The following is a 23,356-nucleotide window of genomic DNA, read 5'->3' on the forward strand; positions in this document are numbered from 1 at the left end:
AGATCTTCCAATCACAAAATGTCACGGCTGTTATAATTTTTCAACTTTTCAAAAGGGATGTAAGCTAACAAATGGGCATGGGCAACTTGTGGAGGTTTCTGTCACATTTGTGAAAGTGTGAAAAAATGATGGAGAAAAAGTAAGAAAATCACACAGTGGATATCCTGATGTCCTGCTTGAGTGCGTCAGGAGGAGCCTATAACGTCTGGCAAGGCTCCCTCATGCGATCATGAGCGTATTGATTTTCAGTTCTCATTGGTCCTTATGGGGCCATGTAGACCCCCACTGCTGCCATGTATCTTATCAAACCATCGATTTGCCCCTCCCTCCCGCCTCTCCTAGCAACCCTTTAACTGGTTTGCTTGCAGACACAGAGCACTCCAACTGGCCTCGCACATTACTGGAGATGGACCTCTTGAGTGAAAACTGGCATTTAGCGTGAATGGCTAACAAATCAAATTTGACCACTTAAATGTATGTGGACGAACTCTTGACATCATGAGCTGATGAACAACGAACTGATTTTGGAAAATGTATGGAAAGCTGATTCAGCTCGATTCATTTGAGCTTTGGACATAGATGTCTACAGAATCAACAGTAAGAGGAGCTGAATTTGTTGTGAACTTTGCATACGGAGGCGGGATGTTTCTTCTGGCCTTGTTCTGTGGGCTTTCCTTTGATTTGTGTGCACACCAGGTGAGCCAGGTCCTCACCATAAATACATGTATGACACACAGGTCCAAGCTGTGTGTGTGTGTGTGTGTGTGTGTGTGTGTGTGTGTGTCTGTATCTGTTTGTCTAGTACATATTGTGTGTGTAGTGTGTGTTCAGAGTGTACTTCTAGCTGTGATTTTTACATGAGCCTGAGGGATGACCCCTGCCTTGGGTGATTTTCTCAGCATAGTGCTATCTGGCTGCCTCTGCCTCTGCTCTTCCTGTTAACAAGGTCCTCTTCGATTCCACACTAAGCAGGCCCTACCATCCTCCAGTCCGAATGCCTCGTCTGGTCTTTCATTACTTCCTTTTTTCTTTTCTTTCCCACTTTCAACATAGTTCTCCATAATTATTTTCGAACTTTTTTTCTGCAGAATTATTTTCTACCTCAGAACTCAGCAGCACGTTCTTTAAGACCACTTTCACTTCCTGAATTCTTTGTCATGACGAAGAGAACAAAATAAGTCTTTTTTTGTGTGGCACAGCTGCCCGTGGCCTGAGCTCATAGATGACCGACCTCGCACTGCAATCATTTGCCATTACGGCGTTGAGTTTACAGGTGGGAAGCAGCTCCCCGTCAAGCTCGGCTGACTTTAGCTGCCCACCAAATCATCTGGAGTTCAGGTGCCGTCTGGTCAGGCAGTCTCTCCATCTACACAGTGTTACTCTACACAAACACACACACACACACACACACACACACACACTCCTCTCACCCCAGCCCTACCCTCAGGGCAAGGTGAATCGAGGTTCCTGTGTCCTCTTTTCCACAGTGTGTTACCGCACAGACTATTAGAGTGAAAGTGTGCCACCGTTTACCTCTTGGCAGTTTTCATGGTCCATCTTTCCACATATAGTTGAGGGAAAACATTTTTGCTTCTGCCGACTAAACGGCCTCTGATTCACCACGGCGAGTTTAGGAAAGCAAACGCACAATTGAAGAAGTATTTAGACTGCTGCACAAGTGATGCTGTGATCTTTTTTTTTTTTTTTTTTTCATCTCACGGTTAATTCAGTGTGGTGTGACCGTAACGTGATCATGATCTCCTAAACACACACACACACACACACACACACCTTCACAGTCGACTGACCGAATCCCTCCTCTGAGTTTGCAGCAAGGCGGCTTTTTTCCACTGACCAGATCAAGCCGGCCGCTGAAAAAGGAACACTTCCTTCCTTCCGTTACGGTCTCATTCTGCTTTTCAAGACGGTTCCCTCTTCATCCCCAGTCCCTATAGGGCTGCAGGGTTTCCTCCACACGCCATCAGTCCCTTGCTCTATTGCTCCCTCACACTCACACCTCTGTGTTCAATGGCACACAATGAGGGGAAGAGGTAAACAAAACAGGGATAAATGACAAGATGAAAAAAAAAAGCTGGATAAAAGGAAGGTTGGGAAAAGCTGGCCCTGTTGCAGACCCTTTTCACAGGTCTCTTCCTGGGCAACATTGGCCTCGCTGTGTCTGGTGACACACAAGCCCTGTGATGTCATGGCTGTGCCTTTCATGTCTGTCGGAAAGGCCATTGTGCTCACCATCACCCCCACACACACACACACACACACACCATCCCCTGCTGCCACCACCCTTCCACCCTCAACCAACACCACCACCATTGTGTCCGAGAGGAGGTTTGAGGAGAGGTGACCAGTGTGTACAAACACACACACACACACACATGCATTTCAGTGACAATGACAGCCCTCTCCAGCACACACACACACATCTCTCTCTCACACACACACACACACACACACACACACACACACACACACACACACACACAGATGGCATGGGGACAAAGTGACAGATGACACGCGCAGGAAGAAGCTGTTGTGTAACACAGCCTTTCCTCTGCACGTCAGGCAGGCAGGATGTAGCCACGGAAACGGGCTCTCTGAAGGGACGGCTCTTACACTATCGCAGGAAGAGAGACTCCGATAAGGGCTACACAGAACGCATTGATTCCTCTGGAGCGCACAGAGGAACAAAAAAGACCTCTTTTCTGGAGGCAGAGTAAGAGAATACTATCTCATTGTTCTGCCACGAGAACAGATATTTCTGTGCATTAATGGAAAAAAAGGGTTTCGGATGCATACTTTAGAGAGTGGCCTTTGATTTCGAGAGCCCCCTTTTGCTGCTCAGTTTAATGCACCACACTGCACTGATATGAGCCGGGATTTTGTGGTTTTGCAAGTAGCCTCTGCTGTGCGTGTGCATACGTGCCAGCGTGCAGCTGAGGACGCTCAAGTGGGCCTCTTTCTCAGGTTCCTCCAGTACACAGAGTTTAGACTGGCCGTTGGTTTTTACGTGGCCAAGCATGATGCTTTGAATGAGTCCCCAGCAACATCGAGGACGCCTTTGAAAGTCTAAATAGTGAGACCCAGCCAAGGTGATTCTGGCCATGTTGAATCTTTTTGCACAGAGATGAGGTCCTTCTAGTTCCATTTCCCAGTTCCCGAGAGTATTACTTCATGCATTAACATGTACTGTGGCAGAGATATGACTCACTTTTATTTTCTTTTAACGTTCATCGTTTCTTCAGAAGATGTCATGTGCAGAAGATGTCATGTGCTCCTCTGCAAAGACATCAGGTGAAAAAAAAGACAACATGTATGCTGAAAGACATTGATTGCATTTTTCACATTGCCCAATAGAAAGAATGAGAAAAGGGAGGGAAAGAAATCTTGACGCACATTGATTCCCATGAAAGCAGAAGGTCTGCGCTTGTCCTTAAGGTTGATTAAGCACTCCAATCCCCCTGCAAATTCGAATACTTGGGAGAGCGCACTTCCTGAGGTTTGAGTGGCATGACTAGCATGGTTCCTTAATAAAGAGAAGAGAGTTGGGAGCAAATTGGAGGGCTACAGAGAGAGAAAGGGAGAGAGAGAAAATGAGACGAGAGAGAGAGAGAGAGATGGATAGAGGGAAGTCAACTCCAAGTGTTCTCGGCTTTATTACGATGCAGTGTGACCTCCCAAAAGCTTCGCTTTTTAGGTTTTGTCGAGTGAATAAATCTTGGAGGAATAAATTAAACTTAATTTATTAAACTCAAACTGAATTATACAATTAGAGCTGCAATTTAGCGAGAGACGCTGGCTTTCGCCTAAACCCAGGATAACCTCCTCCCGAGATAGGACTTGATGGTTCGATATGTCTGGAATTGTAACCAGATGTTTGCTGAAGGCGGTTATGATACTCACGCCTGAGCCCCCGAAATGTTGATGCAGGATTTCTGAAATTGAAATTGTCAGTAGGGGTTCACCTAATTTCCCCCACTGCTGATTAAATAATTGTTTATTTAATGTAAGTGGGCCCGCGGATTGCTTAAGTGAATTAAATGTAATTTCATCGTGATGGTTTTGTTTATCGTTACTCCTGGTCCCCCCGCCTCTCCTCTCATTTGTTAGGATGAACCTTCATTACTCACAACTATGAATGGAATTTTTCCTTGCCGTGTGATGACTTATTTTGACATTGCGACATGAGCCAGCGTGATTATGTGTGATTCAAGCACTGCCGCTGCTAACAAGTTTCTTCATTTTTTGCCTTTTTCCCCCCTCATTTGAAATTCCTGATGAAGCTTAGACGTCTGTTTCAGTGTGAGCCGTGGGAAAATACTCAGTGTCTTTCTACAACAAGTGAAAGAAAAAAGACATTTTTGGAGTCTTTGAATAGATTGTATGTTGTTGGTCCTCATTAGCTATCTTTTTCACATGTTGACAGAGTGGTGTATCACTTTAATTGTGCCACCAAAATATCCGACAGCAGTGTTCCAGCGGCCCTGTGATTTTCCTAGCTGTTTTGATTGATACAAGACTACAGGGGGCCAAACACTAGCTGCACCCAGTGACCAGCCATCCTCACTTGACCATAAGGAACAGCAGGACTAATGAGCGACTGCTATGTAAACGTGGGAACCGTTTGCATTAAATAAATAGACGTAATTAGGTGACTGCTCGTAATGACCTGATAGCCCCTCTCACCACTGCAGTATGAGTCAAAGTCCTTGGGCGTGCCAAAGCTCAGGCATTAATAATCCATCACAGAGACACACATGGGCCCACACCTACTGATGGAGCTGCGGGGAACCCATGTCATTCATCACAGCAACAAAGTTGAAAGCACGAGCTGTGTGTGTGTGTGTGTGTGTGTGTGTGTGTGTGTGTGTGTGTGTGTCTGGCTGGTACTTGGATATGTGTTTTGATGAGAACTGATGCGCACTTCTCCACACACCACTAATTAATTGCAACTGTGTGTGTGTATGTGTGGCAGGGAGGGGTATGTTTTCACCCAAGCCTATGTATGTCTACTGGATATGAGTCAGTGAGGCCCATTAGAGCCATTAACTGTCTAGTTCTAACTCTTTTGTGAGAGTTTTTTTCTTTTGTTGCTTCACATACCTGGCATGGCCTTCAGCTTGCCGCCATATTGCAGCATTCCTACCGCGGAAAGAATGTGGATGAAAAGTGCGCCAGGTGGGGAGAGGAAGGGTAGCACAGCACGGAGCAGGAGGGCCCCGCCACAGGGGGAGCAGCACCGGCGCCCCAGTGCACTGATGAACTGAATCAGGTCAGCAGACAAAGAGGGCCCTCCTCGCGCAGTAGCCCTTGCTCACCCACACCGAGCCTGGTGCTGTACATGGCTGAGGAGAAGAATCGGCTGCCACTTAGAGAAAACAGGGGCAACTCTCTCTCTCTCTCTCTCTCTCTCTCTCTCTCTCTCTCTCTCTCTCTTTCTCAACATTAAGCTTGCAGCTTGTTTTCTATACCAGTCTGTGCAACTATGGTCTGTGGTTTTTTTTTTTGGTCTTAGTATGTTCTTTTTTTTCTCTGAATAAATGATTGTATAAGAGTTGAGAGAAAAAAAGAGAAAGATAAACCTGTCAAGGCTAGGTATGCATTCGTTTTTACAGATGGCAGAGCAGACCAGTTGATAATTGAAAAGGAAGTCTGGGATCGCGAGCCATTCGACAGTGGGGAGACTATTTCTGGGTCTTTCCTGTGTAATTGACACTTGAACTAACTGGACGGCCTTAGCGGCCCTCCCCATCCCCACCGCACCGACACACATATATACACCGCACACTCACACACACTCACACTTGCATACACACACACCAAACAGCCTCCAGGCCCAGCCAGCCCCCTCACTCTTTCTCTCTCTCACTCTTTCTCTCTCTCACTCTTTCTTTCTCTCTCTCTCTCGCTCTGTCTCCCTCTCTCCTAGCTCTGCACACAGCTGTTAAAAAGCACCCAACCCACGAGGACAAACGAGCCTTCATCCTGTCTCACTCCTGAAGCTATGGTAACACACTGCTAATTCCAATCGCTTCGTGTTTTAGCAGCTCTTTTTTTCCATTCATTCCTCTCTCTCCCCCCTCGCTATGTAACGATCTCATGGTCCTATGTCAACTGCTTTTTGAGGAGAAGCCTTTGTTGCTTCTGATCTCTCCCTGTCTCTCTTTCTCTCTCTTCACCCTCCCTCCCTCCCTCCCTCCCTTTCTCTCAGCGCCGTAGCCTGCCCGGATGTTTTTATGCAGGAGAACTTGGCTGAGTGTTGACATTCTGGTGCCTCCCGTGCTAGCACAAGCTAGCCCCCAGCTTGGCCGGCGTCTCGTCTACTGACTTGCCGCTCTCTGGCGGGCTGTATCACATTGCTGCTATTGATTACAAGGAGCTGTGCTCTAAATGCAGAGTCATTAATTGCGCGTGGGGTCCATGTTGCCGCTCGTGGCGTGTCACTTCAGATCAGAAAGACCTGACTCCGGCAGCGGAGAGAGGAGAGGAATAAGCGAGGGAGGAAAAGAGAGGGAGCAAGAGAAAGAAGGGAGGGGGTGCACACCTGGCCTTCATGAATATTTCAGCTCGAGTCGAGGAAATCATGTAACAACAAACCTGGGCACTGGCTACACACCGAGCGCTGGGAAAATCTGTGTGCCTGTGATTCATTGGTCTCTCTGCCACATCTGGATTTATTATATTTATTATACACTCTGTGTGTGTGTGTGTGTGTGTGTGTTTGTGTGTTTGTGTGATTTAGTTTTATACCTCCAGTAGGAATTTCTTTACTCAGTTTGCGTTGTCATGGTTACCTTTATTTGCCCACGTCCTTCGTCTTTTTCTCCGTACTTAATTGCATACTTAGTTAGTCTACTTAGAATCCTTCCTTTTGTACCTGTCACCGAGTCAGGAAGAGATAAGCAGAAACGCCACGAATGAGACTGTCAGTCCTGGCGCATGAGGCTGGCGAACAGCTCCACTCCGCAGCCCTCCGATGGCTGTGCATAGAGAGCGCCTGGGACACCATGGCAGGATGGGTTGTGGGAGGGGAACACACGTGTGAATAATTTCGGAGCCTGTGGGACCGGGGAGCTGGGGGAGCCAGAGGCTCAGCAACACACCAACCCGATGACGGACACTCTGTTTGGCTTGTAACGCTAGACCAGGATAGGAAAGAATAAATCAATCAGTCCTGACGTGGCTTGTCAGTCTTGCCATGTGGGCCGCAGAAACCCAACATTTGGAGACTGGAGGTGCAAGAATGTTTGTTTCTTTTTCCTCCTCTTTTTTCACTTTTTTTTTTTTTTTCTCGATTAAACCTCAAGAGTTTGTAAAAACATTGATCCTGATTCCTGACTTAAATTCTCTGTAATCCAATTTGAACTCAATCCACTAATACAACTTAATTTGATTTGAATCATGTACTGTACGTGCATTACAGTACAAGATCTTGCTGCTAACCAATGACCCTTACTCAGTAAATGAAGCAGGGGAAGAAACTCGGTTCTGAAGTTTCCGTTATGGAACTTTATATTTCCGATCTCCACCTTGAGTAGAGTGTAATGACAGAAAATTAATGAATCGATAGTGATTTGATGGTCCTTGAAATGAGTACTGCTGTCTTTGGAAAAGGACTGGCGGTTAAAACAGGGATCCTGTAACCCTGCCGGTGATTGGACCACAAGCAGCCATGCGGAACAGAAAGAAAAGTGATTGCCCCACTTTCCACCCAATTCAAGAGGGCAATTGTCAGAGGGGCAACTTTGCACTTGCTGTTGATGACCCACTGAAAAACATTTCTCCATCTCATTAAATTATTGCTGTCATTCTGGACCTTAACGACCAGCCAGGCTACTGTCTCTCATTCGTCCTCTGTGTCTTTTTTCATTTCTCTGCACGTTTCCATGATTAATGGCTAGTGTCGAACGTTAGAGTGAGCAGGCATAAGCAAACGCGAGATCATAATTAGTTTAGCTGACGAGAGGGGCCCTCCGATAGCGCTCGCATCTGGATGGAAAAATTACCCTATAGGGAACTGGCCGCTCACCAGCACTTTTTACTGAGACGTTGTGAAACACCCGATGAATCAAGTGCCCTGTCCCTTGCCAAGAAAGCTCTCTGGCCTTGAAGCCAAAATTATGTCTGCAGAAAGCTTTCCATTCTAAATGTATCTGAGCACAATTAGGAGCATTGTATTTTTCTGGCAGGGAAAACATGCTTCCCTCCTGAAGATGTCTGACATTAGATAAATTGCACATATTCTATAAGGTCCAAATGACTTTTGCTGGCCATAATCTAGATAATTCTGGTGTTTCGCCTTGCAAGTCACGGGCTGCTTGTTTCCCTGTGTTCACTTGTGTTTGAGCCACCGATAAGTCTGGTAGTCACCAAATGATTCATGTTGTTGTTTTTTCCTCCTCTCTCTCTCTCTCTCTCTATCCTTCTGTCTCTCTTTCTTTCCATTTTTTTTTTTATCAATGCCTCAGTTGATTTATTTTGTTTCTTTTGGTAGACTCTCAAGAACAGTGAGGTCCAAAATGCAAGCAAATGAAAAGCTGATAACAGAGTGAAACTGTGACAGCACATTAATGAAAAACACAAACAGAAACCCAAACAACTCATGGGAAATCAGCTCAGGGTGAGCAGACCAAAGGAAGGGTTGTAGTTGTTGTTGTTTTTTTTTTTCTTCTGAAGCCTGTCGGACTCAGGGGGCCATGTGTGTGTTTGTCGCTCGCACTGGGTGGGGACAAGCGCCGTGTAATGGGGGTGACGGTCACAGCCGTCTCAGTGGTACCTTACAAGGCGTATTAATCACCAGAAGGTTAATAACCGGCAAAATCAGCTGGGTTCTGCTAATCAACCTGCAGCCTGACCTTCTGATTGGACAGTGCGAGGTCTCGAGACGTCGGGGGGCCACGACTGCAAGGCAGACGACCCCCTTGGCAGCGCAGTGGGAGGTGGCCCAGGCCACCGTTGGCATTCCTCCCATCTTTCTTTACCTACCTCACTCTGCTTTCCCCTCACGGGAGCATCTACCTCACAGTACATAACCTAGACGACAGTTCGGTCAGACATCCAAACCTTTGACCACACCACCACGTTCTACGTGTCCGCGCGTCGTGCGTGTGTGTGTGTGTGTGTGTGTGTGTGTGTGTTTTGTTTCACAGCTGATAAAGTACATGAGCCATGTACCACACTGTAACTTTTTCCAATTCAACAATACCTACATTACACTGCCCTAACTTCCTGCTTTGCCCTGGATATATTGTGTATATATTTTTAGAACAGTCCAACAAGAAAATGTTGGGGCTAGAGAGATTGCAATAGACATATAGTATTTTGTTAGGTGCCCTCGGTTTATTTTGATACTTACATGGTCCATGGTCATCACCACATAACACAATCAGAGGTCTAAACCTTAAATGAGGCCTTCCCTTCTCTACCTTTTTCCCCTCGTTTTTCTCTCTCTCTCTAATGCTCTGCCTTCATTCATCCTTCTCAGTTAGCTCTGATTCACTCGTTCACTGACTCTCTCTCTCTCTCTCTATCTCTTTTTATGTTGCAGAGGCGGCGAGGCTCCGGCGTGTTCTGTGCCAACTGTCTGACCACCAAGACCTCGCTGTGGAGGAAGAACGCCAATGGGGGCTACGTGTGCAACGCGTGTGGCCTCTATCAGAAGCTGCACTCGGTGAGAAGGGGAAAGGGAAAGAGGTGGGGTGGTGGGGGGTGGTGGTGGCGGCGGTTGGAGGCGAGAGAAGATGGTGGAGGGGTGGGTAGGGGATGGCTTAGGAAAACACAGAGGCAGCCCACCCACAGAAATTAAGTTTAAAAAGAAAAAAAAAAACTGTACGAAAAAAAGTGAGGAGATGACTGAGGTGTGGTCTGCTAGTTCAGAGCAGGGCGATGCGACCTTTGGCATGGCCAAGCAGAGGTCTTCTTTCACTCTTCTCACCTTCAACCCTAGATAATGACAAACCTCCTCCACACACACACACACACACACACACACACACACACACACACTCAGCTCCTCACAGGTTCAGAAACATCTGACCTTGAAATTGATACCTCACACAACAGACCAGAGAGAAGCATTTAAGTCCTGTTGCATATATCACCTTCCCACCATCACGGACACTGTCGAATTGTTCCACACTTGCACACTATGGTATTTGTTCTTTCACACTCATGGTCTTGTCTTTCTCTCTTCACCTCTTTCTTCTCTTTTTTTCCTCTCTCTCTTTTCTATCTTACACTTCTCACACACTCACACACAGCCTCCTCCCTTGGGTTTGCACTTGAAGCCTCTGTCAAGTATAGCGAAAAACCATGATAGGATTGATCCTGTCACACCAAAGGTAGTGCCTGATTGCTGTAGTGGAAAGCAGATGTATAGTCACCTGGCAAAATCAAATGAATTTCACAAATTGTGTGAAATCAAATCAAAATGTCAGGAATCATGGAGAATTGTTTCCCCCTTACTTTAACTCTCCTTGATGATTGGTTTGTTTCTGTGAGGCACTGTGAAAAAGGGCCAGTGGTCCGTTTTTCCTGAAAACAAACGTCACTGTTCCCTGGAGTCAATCACGATGATATTTTACAATTGGATTTAGTTTACAGGCTGTTCGCTTCCTTCAGAAAGTTCAGTTTTTGATCCGAATGAGCAAATGTATTTATTTTTCCCCTCCCTGCTCCTTTTTTTTTCGCCCCTTGCGTACTTAAGGCTTCGCTGTTTGATGAAAAAAAATCCTTGAAGTGCTCTAGTGTTCCCCCCACCCCTCTTTGAAATTGTGTCTGGATAAACATTTGGGTAAACATATTTGACAACATGTGAGGAATTAGCCTCTCTCCCCGCAGAACACAAGGGCGAGCATTGTGCACGTATAACGTGCACCCATTCGCCGGCCAAAGCGGTGTGCTTTTTTTTTTTTCGATTTTTTTTTTTTTTTTTATATATATGCGTTAACTCAATTGGAGCTGGGTAGCGTCTGAAAGTTCTCATGTCTTTATGGGTTTGGCTGGAGGTCTCTCATTGCCCCCCCCTTTCCATCAGCGGCAGCGTTGACGTGCAGGGCTCGGGGGGCGTCTGGGCGGGCTGCCTGGGTGGCAGAAAGCCCCAGCCCTAGCCTCAGTACACACACACACACACACACACACACACACACACACACACACACACACACACACACACACACACACACACACACACACACAGGAGGCTCCCTGAATCGGTGTGGTCGCCGGGGGGCAGGGGCAAGTGCTGAGCTGAGCCAGGCTGGGCTCCACGGGTCCCGGCCACAAACGGCCCCCTTTCAGGACCTGTGCCACCTGGTGGTTTTGAGAAACAGGGTTGGGGCCCATCACTGCCCAGGCCCACCACAGTCTCACTTCAGCGCCACACACTCTCTCTCTCGTCTTCCCCTCTTTCATTTCTCTCTTTCTTCATTCTTCTCTCCCTTTTTCTGTTTCTTCCCCCTCTCTATCCTTCTCTTTCTCTCTTTTACTCACCCGCTTTCTCCTTCTCACTCTTTTTTAAAAACTCTGTTCTGTCTGCTTAATATGATACCTTTCTTACAGTATAGACCCTTTTTGTTCTTTGACAGATATCCAGGTCATGTTATGAGAGGGAACCCAGAGTTTAGTCCCCGTGGTGTTGTTTCTTGTCAGCACTATATCTTTTTGCAATGCTGACCTATAAGCTTAAGGCTCCGTTCAGAAACAAAGCCAAACAAATTGCATTTTGTGTTTTTCTTATTGGGAGATTTTTTCATACTGTATTGATTGCACCTCTAAATGAAATTCATTTGTTCAAATGGTGGGTTTTTTATTTATTTATTTATCCCACTTTCCCATATTTACCTTAAAATCTAGGACACAGCATTTTGATTTCGTATTTGAACATACTTTGTCAATAAGTAATTACACCTTGTTGTGTTTTTTTGTTCATTTTTATTTTTTTGTATTTGCACATATTGTACCTCAAAGCAATGTGCAGATAGCTTTGATCTCATGGTATAATGTCACCCCGTTTGACCATTTAAGCAGTGTTCAATTAAAAAAACTGCTTACACCTTGTGCTTCTATGAGCCCAAGTACTAGATTGCAAATATGTCCTCACCAGCCCTATCATGAATTGTACTACAGCAATTACGTCCAGAGATACCTACTAGTTTGTTAGCTTCTTCTTGCGTGTGTGTGTGTGTGTGTGTGTGTGTGTGTGTGTGTCTGTGTCTGTGTCTGTGTGTCTGTGTCTGTGTCTGTGTCTGTATCTGTATCTGTATCTGTATCTGTATCTGTATCTGTCTCTGTCTGTGTGTGTGTGTGTGTGTGTGTCTGTGTGTGTCTCTGTGTCTCTGTCCCTGCTCTCCTCTTGTTCGGTCGTGTGTATGCAGTGGACCATCAGGTTGAGCACACGTCATGCTCTGCTAGCAGCTAATAAATGTAATGGGAGAAGGGCACTCCAAGTCTGCAGGGTTTTCTCCTGCTAGGCCCATGCTTGGCTGCGAGATTTGCTTGTTTGTTTTTAGGGACGACTGGGGCTCCTCTGGTGGAGGGTCTGACTCATTCTTGCCCCTGTGCCATTCTGAGAGGGGGATGCAGAAAAAGAGAGAGAGAGAGAGAGAGAGATAGACGGATGATGGAAAGATAGAGAGATAGAGGGGTGGGGGTAGTGACGTTCAGGTAGTATGGACCACCAGACAGTGCAGCAATGAATAATTAGTTTTGCTCAACCCACACACCATCGTTAAAAGGCAGAGCCCCCCCCCTCCCCTCTGAACCACCACCCCACCCCTTGTCCTTCATGTCTTGGCAGCGCTGTTACATTCGTATTTTTATACTTTTAAATAAAAAGTTTATACGCCGTGCAGAAATCATTTCATAATGGCACCTCATAAAAACCGCGTTGCAGCAAGGCCTAGCGGAGAGCAGGTCTCTCCGTGCCAGAACACACTGCAACTATAAATGTCTCTTTGATTTTGTCTACTAATAACCAGAACCCGTCAGGAACAGGGGCGGATGTGCGCTTCAATATGGCGGCCACCATAAAACTCGGCAGAGTCCCCACTAGTCTTGATCGCTCGCTCATTGTCTCCATCTTTTATAGATAGGCAGGGTATTTTTATGTATGTGTGGTGGATGGGATTGGTTGGGATGGGAGTGATAAAGAACTTTCAAATATAAACATAGTTTCTGATCTGTTTGATCTCTCTCTGATTTGGTCTCTTAGCACAGTAGTATAATTGATGTAGCAAATTAGCAGGAATAGAAGGTTCAATCAGTTATCAGTTGTTATGACTGGAAAGGGGTTCCTTCCTCTCCCACTAGCTAAAAAACAAAAAGGTTTTATTGACATAAAAACTCATATGTTCTCTCTTGATACGCCTTATTAGTAATCACTGATCACACTGAGATTAAGGTATGAATGCGATGTTGTATGTAAAAATAGATGATCTGAAAAGGATTTGCATAGATATGGAAAAGGTTAACATATGGAAAAGGTTAACATTTCTGATGGTAGATACTATGGAGGCCCATGTATTGAAATTAAATGAAAATAAAAAAAATATATTGAATGAAGCGCCAGTTTCAATGAAACGTTCTCTGTTGCAAACATGGTTAATAAGGTATCGCCACTGGTGGAGGGCATGTTATCATCGTTAATTTTTTTTTTGGCTGCAGTGAAGAGGGAGGAGTGGGGTGTCAGTGGCGTTATGTGGTTACCTCGCTAGATGAAGACGCAAACACCAGCTGTGGTGACCAGGTCGCGTAGCGCGTGGAAAATGTCATATCCTTTTCTGAGTGATTTCTGCCGTGCCGGAAAAAAAAGTGCTTCAGATTTGCTGCACACGGTGTACCTGTAGGTGTGCGAGGTGGCAATTGCAATCAGTGTCACACATAGTACTGAGTTGAATTTCAAAGCGTCTAATCGTTGCAGGAAGAATTATGAAGCGTGCTCCTCATTTGCTACAATACAGAATCACATTAACAAATGATTGTGTACCCCGTAATGGTAATATGCCATCTATATGCTGTGTCACTGCCGTTTTAAAATAAATGATTTCTTCTAACCATCTGCTTGGCTCATCTGCTGTAGCAAATGTCATAATATTGTGTCTTGCCTTCCTCTTTGTAAAAAAAAAGTCCTTGCTTTGTCAACCCCTATCCTGGCCTGACTTTACGATTTTACTTTGTGAAAGCTCTTCCGTCGTTGTAACTTGGAGGCCACCCATTTAAATCATTTAACAAAGGCGAGCGGCAGCACTCTCACAGAAACAGCTGAGATTTCTATGGTTACAGAGATTTTCAATTCTTAAGGAGAGGAGAGAAAGGGAACGGCACACAAAATGTGTGTGTGTGTGTGTGTGTGTGTGTGTGTGTGTGAGTGTGTGTGTGTGTGTATGTGTGTGTGTGTGTGCTGCTAGTGTGCTCGATGTCCATGACTGTGTTTTATCTGAAAGGGACACTATCCAAAAATGACGGATGGGGGAGTGGGAAAGAGAATGGAGGGGGAGAGAGAGAGACAAAGAGAAATTAGATAGCAAAAAAAGAGAGAAGTGAGAGATGACGCAAGGGTAAAAAAGAGATGAGAAAGAGGGGAAGCACTGTCCATACTGGCTGTGCCTTCCGAGCAGAGGTCTGAACTGGCCCAACAGCAGAGGGCACTCTTTCTGTTTGTCAGATTTTCCAGTCATCTCTGTCTTTCGTTCTCTCTCTGTCTCTGTCTCTCTCTCTCTCTCTCCTCTCATGTAAACTGTCCTGATGCCTCCCCGCCACAGACGAGTCATTTCTCTCCACATTCATCTCCCACCTCGGCTAAACCGAAAGGCAGCTGTGCACAGATTTGTTTAAGTGATACCACTCCCGTTTCTTAACAAAGCAAACATTTGTCAAAAAATACACCTCCCTCGCACTTCTTTTCTTTTTTTTTTTTTTTTCATCCCTCCTCTCCTCCTCCACTCCTCTGCCTGCTTTCCTTCAGCACGAGTCAGTGTGAGGCCAGACTCTCTGCTTGATGGGCTTCTGGTCGTCTTTTCGGAATAAATCACACTCTCCATCTGGGCCAGATGAGGAGAGTTAGTAACCAGAGGAAGATCTGCACCCTCCAAATCCTCTTACACAAGTTCACCTGTACTGTGGTTAGGACCTCCCCCACCTTCCTGCCCCCAGTCACCCCCTCCTCCTCCTCCTCTCTCCTCTCCTCTCCTCTTCTCCTCTCCTCCTCTCCCTTCTCCTTTCCTCTCCTCTCCACTGCTCTCCTCTCCAGTTCTCTGAAATGATTGTTTTTCTTTCGCCTGGGAACCTGTCGACAGATTCCTGTGCGCACAAAAGGAGACTGGCCGCGCCGTGTGGGATTGATTCCGCTGGGACTCTGCTCCCCTCAAAGTCAAGGAGGGAGAGGGGGGGGGGGGCAATCTGATCCCATTACACCACCCCCACCCCTCTTTCTCCCCACCTGCCCCTCTTGCAACCCCCCATCTCTTTCCCCCTCTGCTTCCCGGTGTCATATGCACATTGAACGTTAAGGTGCAGGCTGTCCAATGGGAGTGAGAGAGAAAAAGCACAGGAGCGAAATGAATCAAAGAAAAGAAAATGGCTTCACCCTCATAACCCTTCTGGCCATCTTCCCTCCCTCCTCTCTACTTCTTTCCCGATCTCCCCCCTCCCAACGGATAGGAACAGAACAATGTGTAGATATCTCCCGTTGTACCTGACCAGTGTACATAAGTCCTGTATGGCTGCAATGTCGTACAGAGGGAGTTGGATAGAGACAGAGAGACAAAAGAACGCCAGAAGAAGTAGAAGCCAACACGTGATGAATGAGGCGGCAAGATCCTCCTCACCTTATGCATCTCCGAGGTGTCCTCACGGGAGACACATGTGCTTTTCCCGTAGTTTACTCCTCCTCATCCTCCTACTCCTCCTCATCTGGTCTTCCTCCGCCGTGAGTGCACCACCCCGGCTGCAGATGAGCTAATGTTTTCAGGTCCAGCAACATGAGCCCACGAGAGAGACGGCCCCCTATCAGGCCCCCTCATCTGACCCCCCCCACCCCAAGAGTCAAAGCTGGGCGGTGCACGAGAGAGCCAAAATTCTTCAAAAGATCCATCTGCTGCGCCCCGGTCCAGGCAGAATGGAACATCCCTCAGCGCCGCGTCTCCTCAACAACACAATTTCCCCTGAACGGCGAGGAGCCTTCTGACAGCAATTGATATAGAGAGCCAGGCAAAGTGCCGTCCGGCAGGGGAGTTTATGTGCTCCGTTTATTTGGTATGAGTGGAAGAGGGAAAAAAACAACAGAACATGAAAAAGAAGGAGCAAAACTAGCTCAATATCTTCCTCCCTTTCCATCTCTTTCTTTCTCTCTCTCTCCCCCTCTTTCTTTCTCTCTGTCTCTCTCTCTATCTCTCTCTGATCTTTTCTTGCCCTGTTCAGCCTGCCCAAGCCAGTCCAACCCCAGCCGTGTAATTAATTGAGTTTTGATGACTGATTACGAAGCTAACCAACTGCTAATTAAAGCTGATCAGCCAGTCCTGAAAGAGGAGTGCGAGTAACTGGGCTAGCATTGTTCCACCTGCAGTCTGCGCCGCTGCACCACGAGGGGCCTCGGGTCTTTGGGTCCTCCCATCCCATCGCCTCTGTGGGTGTCATTAGAGTCTGTGCCTGTGGGGGGGTGAGAGGGAGGAGATGCATGTGGAGGTGGGCAGGTGGTGTTGGCGTGCCCAGGGCCCGCTGACCGGCTCGGCCCAGCCTGCTGCTTTACTTACCACCCGCCGAGCTCTAATGGGAAATCAGCAAGCCACTGAAGCCTGCCGCAGCGGGACAGATTTGGACTCGAGTCCAAATGCTCGGGCCTCACCTGTCTGGCCAGCTGTGACCGCAGTTGGACCTGTGAAAGGGGCAAAAGTGCAGACTGACTTTATAAAACACACACACACACACACACACACACACACACACACACACACACACACACACACACACACACACATACACACATAGTTCACAAACCTGCCACAGGCATAACTATGATTAAAATGACAAAGATGATGTTAACACAATCGTGAATAATGTAACTAATAATTATTTTCTCATTTTTGTATCCTAACTCTCTTCTCTCCTCTCTTGTTCACAGACTCCCAGGCCCCTGAACATCATCAAGCAGAACAACGGCGAGCAGATCATCCGCCGGCGCACGCGGAAGCGCTTGAATCCCGACACGCTCCCGTCTGAGTCGGTGGGTCCCAAGCAGCAGCGCGGCGGGATCAACAGCGAGGAGCGTCTCAACGGCAGCCCCCTGGAGCGCCGGCCGGACGACTCGCAGACCCCTTCGGGCCCGGACACCCCCGTCGCCCCGCTGCGCTCCGACATCCCGCACGGCCCGCTGAGCAAGTACGAGGGCTACGGGTCCCCTGCCGCGGCGGGCGTCAAGGGCCACCCCAGCCCGCGCTCCACCCACGCCTTCCTGGTCAACCAGACGCTGGAGATCCAGAAGCGCATGCCCCCGCTGCACCTCCACAAGAGCCCGCCGGACGCCGGGGGGCCGCTGGGAGCCGAGGGCAACAACGGCCTCGCTGCCCCCGGCTCGGACGGGCGGCGGCGCGGCAAGGGCGGCTCGGAGCGCGGCAGCCCCATCGAGAAGTACATGCGGCCGTCCAAGCAGGCCAGCTACTCTCCGCCGGGGAGCCCCATCGAGAAGTACCAGTACCCCTTCTTCAGCCTGCCCTTCCTCCACAGCGACCTGCAGAGCGAGACCGACTGGCTGCGCTTCTGGACTAAGTACAAGATGTCCGTGCCGGGCAACCCGCACTACCTGGGCCCCGTGCCCGGCCTGCCCAATCCGTGCCAAAGCTTTGTGCCTTACGCCCCCTTCGGGCTCCAGCCTCACTTTCCACCCCCGCCACCTCCGTCCTCCGTCGGTCCAGAAAGCGACGCCCCACTCGACCTGGCCATCAAACATTCCAAGCCCAGCCCCTCGGTGACGCCAAACGGCGCCGGCTCAGGTGGCGCCATCCCCCTCGGGCTTGCGACGCCGCCCGCCATCGTCATAGAGAGGATCAACTCGGAGAAACGCTCCTCGCCTGCCGCAGCGGCGATCGAGAAAGAGCGCGAGCAGCAGCAAAAACAGCAGCAGCTCAAACCAACATCGAACAACGACGTGGACGAGGGCTCCACGAGGGCCCGGTCACCGCAGCCGCAGCCGCAGCGCGCCAGACCCGAGACAGCGGAGCAAGGCACGCAGGACGAGCTGTCCAGCAAGTGCGTCCGCTGCGGCATCCTCTTCCTGGACGAGGTGATGTACGCGCTGCACATGAGCTGCCACGGCGACGGCGGGCCCTTCCAGTGCAGCATCTGCCTGCACGCCTGCGCCGACAAGTACGACTTCACCACGCACATCCAGAGGGGCCTCCACCGGCCGGCCAGCGAGCCGCCCTCCTCCGCCTCCACCCCGACCCTGACCCCGACTCCGACCCCGACGCCGGCACCGGCCCCAGGCGACAGCCCCCCACAAGAGTGAGCCATCAGACGTCTAGGATGTCCAGAACGACCCCGACGCCACAACGTGCAGCATGAACTGCAGGGGGCGCAGTGGAGACAGTGCTTCAACACAGAACGCATCCTCCCCTCACCCTAGACCCCCACCAATTCCTCCATCCTCAACTCCTCACACTTAACCCCCCAATAATCACCTTCACTCACCTGACTTTAAAAAACATCATGAAGTGGAGGAAGAACCACAAATGTGCCATGACGGCTTGCGCTGCCAGTCTTATGCGGTGCCTCAGTCTTTCAAAATGGGAAAGAAGACATGAGAGTTCTAGACAGCTGTTGGGAGTTCATTTCAAGCTGAAAACTAATGAACAACAAAAAGCTATTTGCAATTTCCACATTTTTACGAAGATACAAATGCTTTTTAATGACAATGGTACAAGCAGTTTTGTTTTCCCACCTCAGTTTCTGAGACTTGTCGAGCAGTCCAGCAAGTAAGGTACATGAGCAGATTTATTTTTAATGGTTTGACCTTTTTTTTGCCGTTTTTATTTTATTTGACTTTATTTTGTTTTATTTTATTTTATTTTGTACTCCCTTGCCTTTCTCCCGTGGGAGAAGTGGCTTATCAAAATGTTCTCGTACCTCCAGTGACACCAGGATGATGGGCCTCATGTTTGGGGTCAAAGGGTTGAGACAGGTGTTCGGAAAAGCCACGGAAGAAGTGACAGTGTCCTCAGCAAAATTCAGACTAACAAAGACGTCCTCAGGGAACGTGCACGGCTGATCTAGAGACCTTAAGTAGTTTTAGACGTACTTGTCGCCAGTTAACATTGTACTAAGTGTCCTATGTTGTATCAAACAATGTTCATTTTTAGAGATGCATTTCTTTTTTTTGTGGGGAGGGGGGTTGTTTTGGGTTGGTGTTTGTTTTTGTTTTTCCCACAGATATATCCGTCAACACTTTAAGCTGCTGCCTTAGTTGCTGGGATGCAAAACTGATATCACTAGACATTTGAGAAGGAAAACAAAGAAGAAGAAAACAATATATTTTCTAAGATGTTAATAAGAATAATCATTATATCAGTGCCTGATATATTGTACAAAGTATTTTCTACCTGGTATGTTGATATGCAGCAATGAACTTGCAAACTTGCATTGGAGTAAAGAGCCCATGAGCTAGGCTCTGACAAACTGTTTACATTTGCAAATGTAGCAAACTTGGTAATGAAGCAAACACCTGCTATTGTTACATTTTTTTTTCATTGATTTTATTTTTAATATTTTTTATCTCTCACAAGAACAAAAAATGCTATTAAGAATATAATGCCTTTTTTTACAAAGGCAGGAGCTTCAAGGAACAGAAGGACATGGTTATTTTGTAGCGTATATGTATCCGTGCACACACGCCACATCACGCATCTGTCCATTCCAAGCATAGTCTGTCTCTATTCTTTATCTTACCTGGCACGCACACATACTGTACACAGACACACACACACACACACACACACACACACACACGCACGCACACACACACACGTACACCGCAGTGCTTTGTAGTTTCAGAGCAACTCTCATGGCGGTGGGCTTCAGCCTTTCTCACACTCTGACGCTGAACAAAGAAAATACTCAAGAGCCTGACCAGGCTTTGGCATCCGTTTCATTAAGTGAATAGGATCTCTACAACGTTTTTAATACTTCCTTATTTGGTCGTCCAGGCATTTCAGCCACCACAACATTCACCAGTATCTCTCTTTATGTTGTTTTTTCTTTTATTTCTTTTAGTGTGTCAGTTTTGCATTTTTAAGACAAAATATTGAGAGAACCATGGACTAATTCTTGCATAGTTCCATCTGCGTCCCGACACAGTAGAGTATTGTAAACAGTCATGACGTGCAGATGTTCTGCAGGTGCCTTTCGTTGGAACAGTGGCAGTTGTGTAAACACTCCCGAGTTTGCAAATCCATGCATTATGTTGCAGGGCTGAGTCTTTAGAGAGCAGCAACATGGAGGCAAAAGGACTCACGACTGCGGTCACATGTGTGGAAGTTCCTAAAGTTGAACTGCACCACTAGCGTACTCTCATCGACTTTCATGTGGTGGACCTAGAAGTGAATAAACAAATAAGTGAAGGTGCAAGGCACCTCCACAGCTGGTGGTCCAGTTTTAACTTAAGCCATGGCAAGACTCAGACTGGCTCCGTCGGTGCCTTGACACCACCCGATTGCTTTCTTATTAGACTCACACAGTGTCCTTCGTGAGATCCACATCAGCTTAATCGCCCGTGCTCCCTCTGACTACAAATATTACAGATCCTTACCAAGCAGATGCCCCCTCATCAGCAATATCAGATCCACTGGACTGGAGCTGAATCAGAAGGCCTAGGCTGTAATCATCTTCAAAAGCATCCGGCGATGCTCAGCAGAAGCAAAAACCTCTGGTGTTTTTTACTTAATCGCTATTACACACCCCCCTCCGCTGCATGCTTTGCTAGCTTGGAAATGTCTTTACTCTCTGCTAGTCTGGCTTTATCCTGTCGTGGAGTGCTGCACTCCGGCCCACGGTATATATTTATATGAAGTGGAGAGAGAGAGACTTGGAGGATGTATGAGAGAGAAGGGGAGAAAGGATGAGAGAGGAGGATGGTGGTATTATGTATGTGTTGGGAGTGTGTTGTTTTTGAATTACTGAGAGGTGTCAGATACTCAGTATAGCCTTACGATGCTGCTTTACTGCAAATGCCTCTTGGGAAATAAATGAGTAAAAAAAGAATACATTTAAATAATAAAGCTTTTTTTTTTTTTCACAGGAGCATTTATACAGTAGGTTATTGAATAACATAAGGAACTCTTGCCTTTTTTAAAAAAATGTTTATTTGTTTGAGATGTCATAGTTTATTTTGCTCTTGTTTTTATTTCTTGTTTTCTGATTATTTTTTTTAATGGAGTATGGATGTTTTTAAGTTGAAATATGTTAACGCTTGCACTTCAGTTATCCAGTTTATTGCCAAGGAAGAATGATGAAATGTAATTAGCATGCTGCATACAGGTACTGCATCTTAATCAATTGACTTTTTTTTTGTAAGTGACCATACATATTTTATAAGGGCCTTATGTAAGGCTGCAGGGAGAGAGAAATACATAGGAGGGGGGGCTGTGGGATGGGAGGCTACGAAGCCAGCTAGGACATGGTCATGGCAGAAGGCAAAAAATGTAAATGTTTTTAACCATATTTTTTTTTTTTAGATTGTTATTGTTTTTACTTTTACAGCATTTAAAGTGCATAGATGATGGTTTAGAATTGTTTTTTGTTTTGTTTTTGTTTTTGTTTATTTTTTGATTTTCAGCAGCCACCTTAACGTTTTTGTGTTGTAGTTTTTACAAGCAAACAACAAAAAAAATCAACAAAGATGGCAAAGATGTCTGTTACATCTAAACTTGAATAATAATGATGATAATAATAATTAATAAAGTAATAACAAAACATGTCAGATGGTGTGATGGTCATCATTTTTCTTCCACAACACAATGACTAGTCTTTCAAGTGCTGAGAGCTGTCAATAACCTAACTTCTATAATTTGTGTAATACCCCTTGACAAATGGTGACAAATTGTTTGGACCAGACAAGCCACACTTAACTGGACCTATGAGCACACCATGACCTTCATGTGCAGAAAGGCCCATTTTTTCTTCAGTCAGTCTTTCACCCATCGATTGCTCTTTTCCATTACAGAGATGTAGGTAAACCTCTAAGCTCTCGGCAGAATATTATGTAACTCAAGGTATTTGTGGGCTTGTGCTCGGCACAGAAGGGCCAATGAGATGATGGAACCTTTAAATGAAGAGCCTTGACCCCTCTGGCCGTCGCATGTGGATGTTCCATTGATTGACATCCCGTCTTTTGACTTGCGGTCAATATACAGTTTGCGAAGCGCTCGGCTGGAATGCTGCTGTCTGACATGTCTTTTAGCAACAGCAGCACCAGCGTCAGACATTGACGACCACAAGATAAGACATTACAGCTGCTGCTAACTTAAAAACTCACATCTAAAACTGCTGAGTCATCTGAGACGCATCGACTGTACGCCATTCAGCCCTCTGTGTTAAAAGTTCAAAGTCTTTGCAAACTTTATTTAACACGTTTTTTTACAGGCTTACCTAAAATAATTCCTGCAACATAAAATCACTATGAAAGAAAATTCTGTGATTTAGAGAAGGTGATGCAATCTCATGAAACCTGGGATATTTACAAACATGAGTGTGACTAGAATGTGTTTTGATGAAGATTCTAAATATCTCCTTTGAAGTGGCACTCTTGAATAATGAAGTATACTATGGGTTGTTTGAAATGTTTGAAAATCCTATTATATTGAATTATTTTACATTTACCAACAATCCTGGACACATTTTAGAACATGAACTTGCCAGTAGTACATAACTGATACATCTATCAGCTCATTAGGTCTGTCACAAAATGAATAATTTACAAGCCGGTATCCACCATTTTCTTTTTAGATAGATATATAGATAGATACTATAATTGATAATTTATCATTGAGGGAAATTCTTTCTTGGCATTTTAGCCATTAGTGAACACACACACACACACACACATACAAAACCCAGAGCAGTGGACTGCCCACAAGGAGTTGAGGGTTAGGTGCATTGTTCAAGGGCACCACAGCCCTGCATGTGGACATGGGAGAGTGACGCTAAACAGCCTCCCATGTTCCTACTGTACCAGTCAGGGATAAAACCGGCCACCCTACTGTCACAACTAAGCTTCCCAACCAGTAGGTCATGGCTGCCTGCCCAATGCCTCTGCTGCCTGCCCAGCTGCCTTTCTCCTTCAACGGCAAATTTATTT

At 46.6% G+C, this 23,356-nt stretch overlaps 1 protein-coding gene across 1 annotated transcript in view; it reads left to right on the top strand.

Annotated features, from left to right (window-relative positions):
* The window catches only part of trps1 (trichorhinophalangeal syndrome I), a 99,610-nt gene extending 80,929 nt beyond the window's left edge, over positions 1-18,681 (top strand). Inside the window, 2 exon segments of the mRNA XM_048230143.1 lie at positions 9,563-9,685; positions 17,132-18,681. Coding sequence (XP_048086100.1) covers positions 9,563-9,685; positions 17,132-18,514 — 1,506 coding nt within the window. The 3' untranslated portion in view covers positions 18,515-18,681.
* The last annotated feature ends 4,675 nt before the right edge of the window (positions 18,682-23,356 follow it).

This window comes from Alosa alosa, chromosome 20, assembly GCF_017589495.1.
Source record: "Alosa alosa isolate M-15738 ecotype Scorff River chromosome 20, AALO_Geno_1.1, whole genome shotgun sequence".
Classification (NCBI taxonomy): Eukaryota; Metazoa; Chordata; class Actinopteri; order Clupeiformes; family Clupeidae; genus Alosa; species Alosa alosa.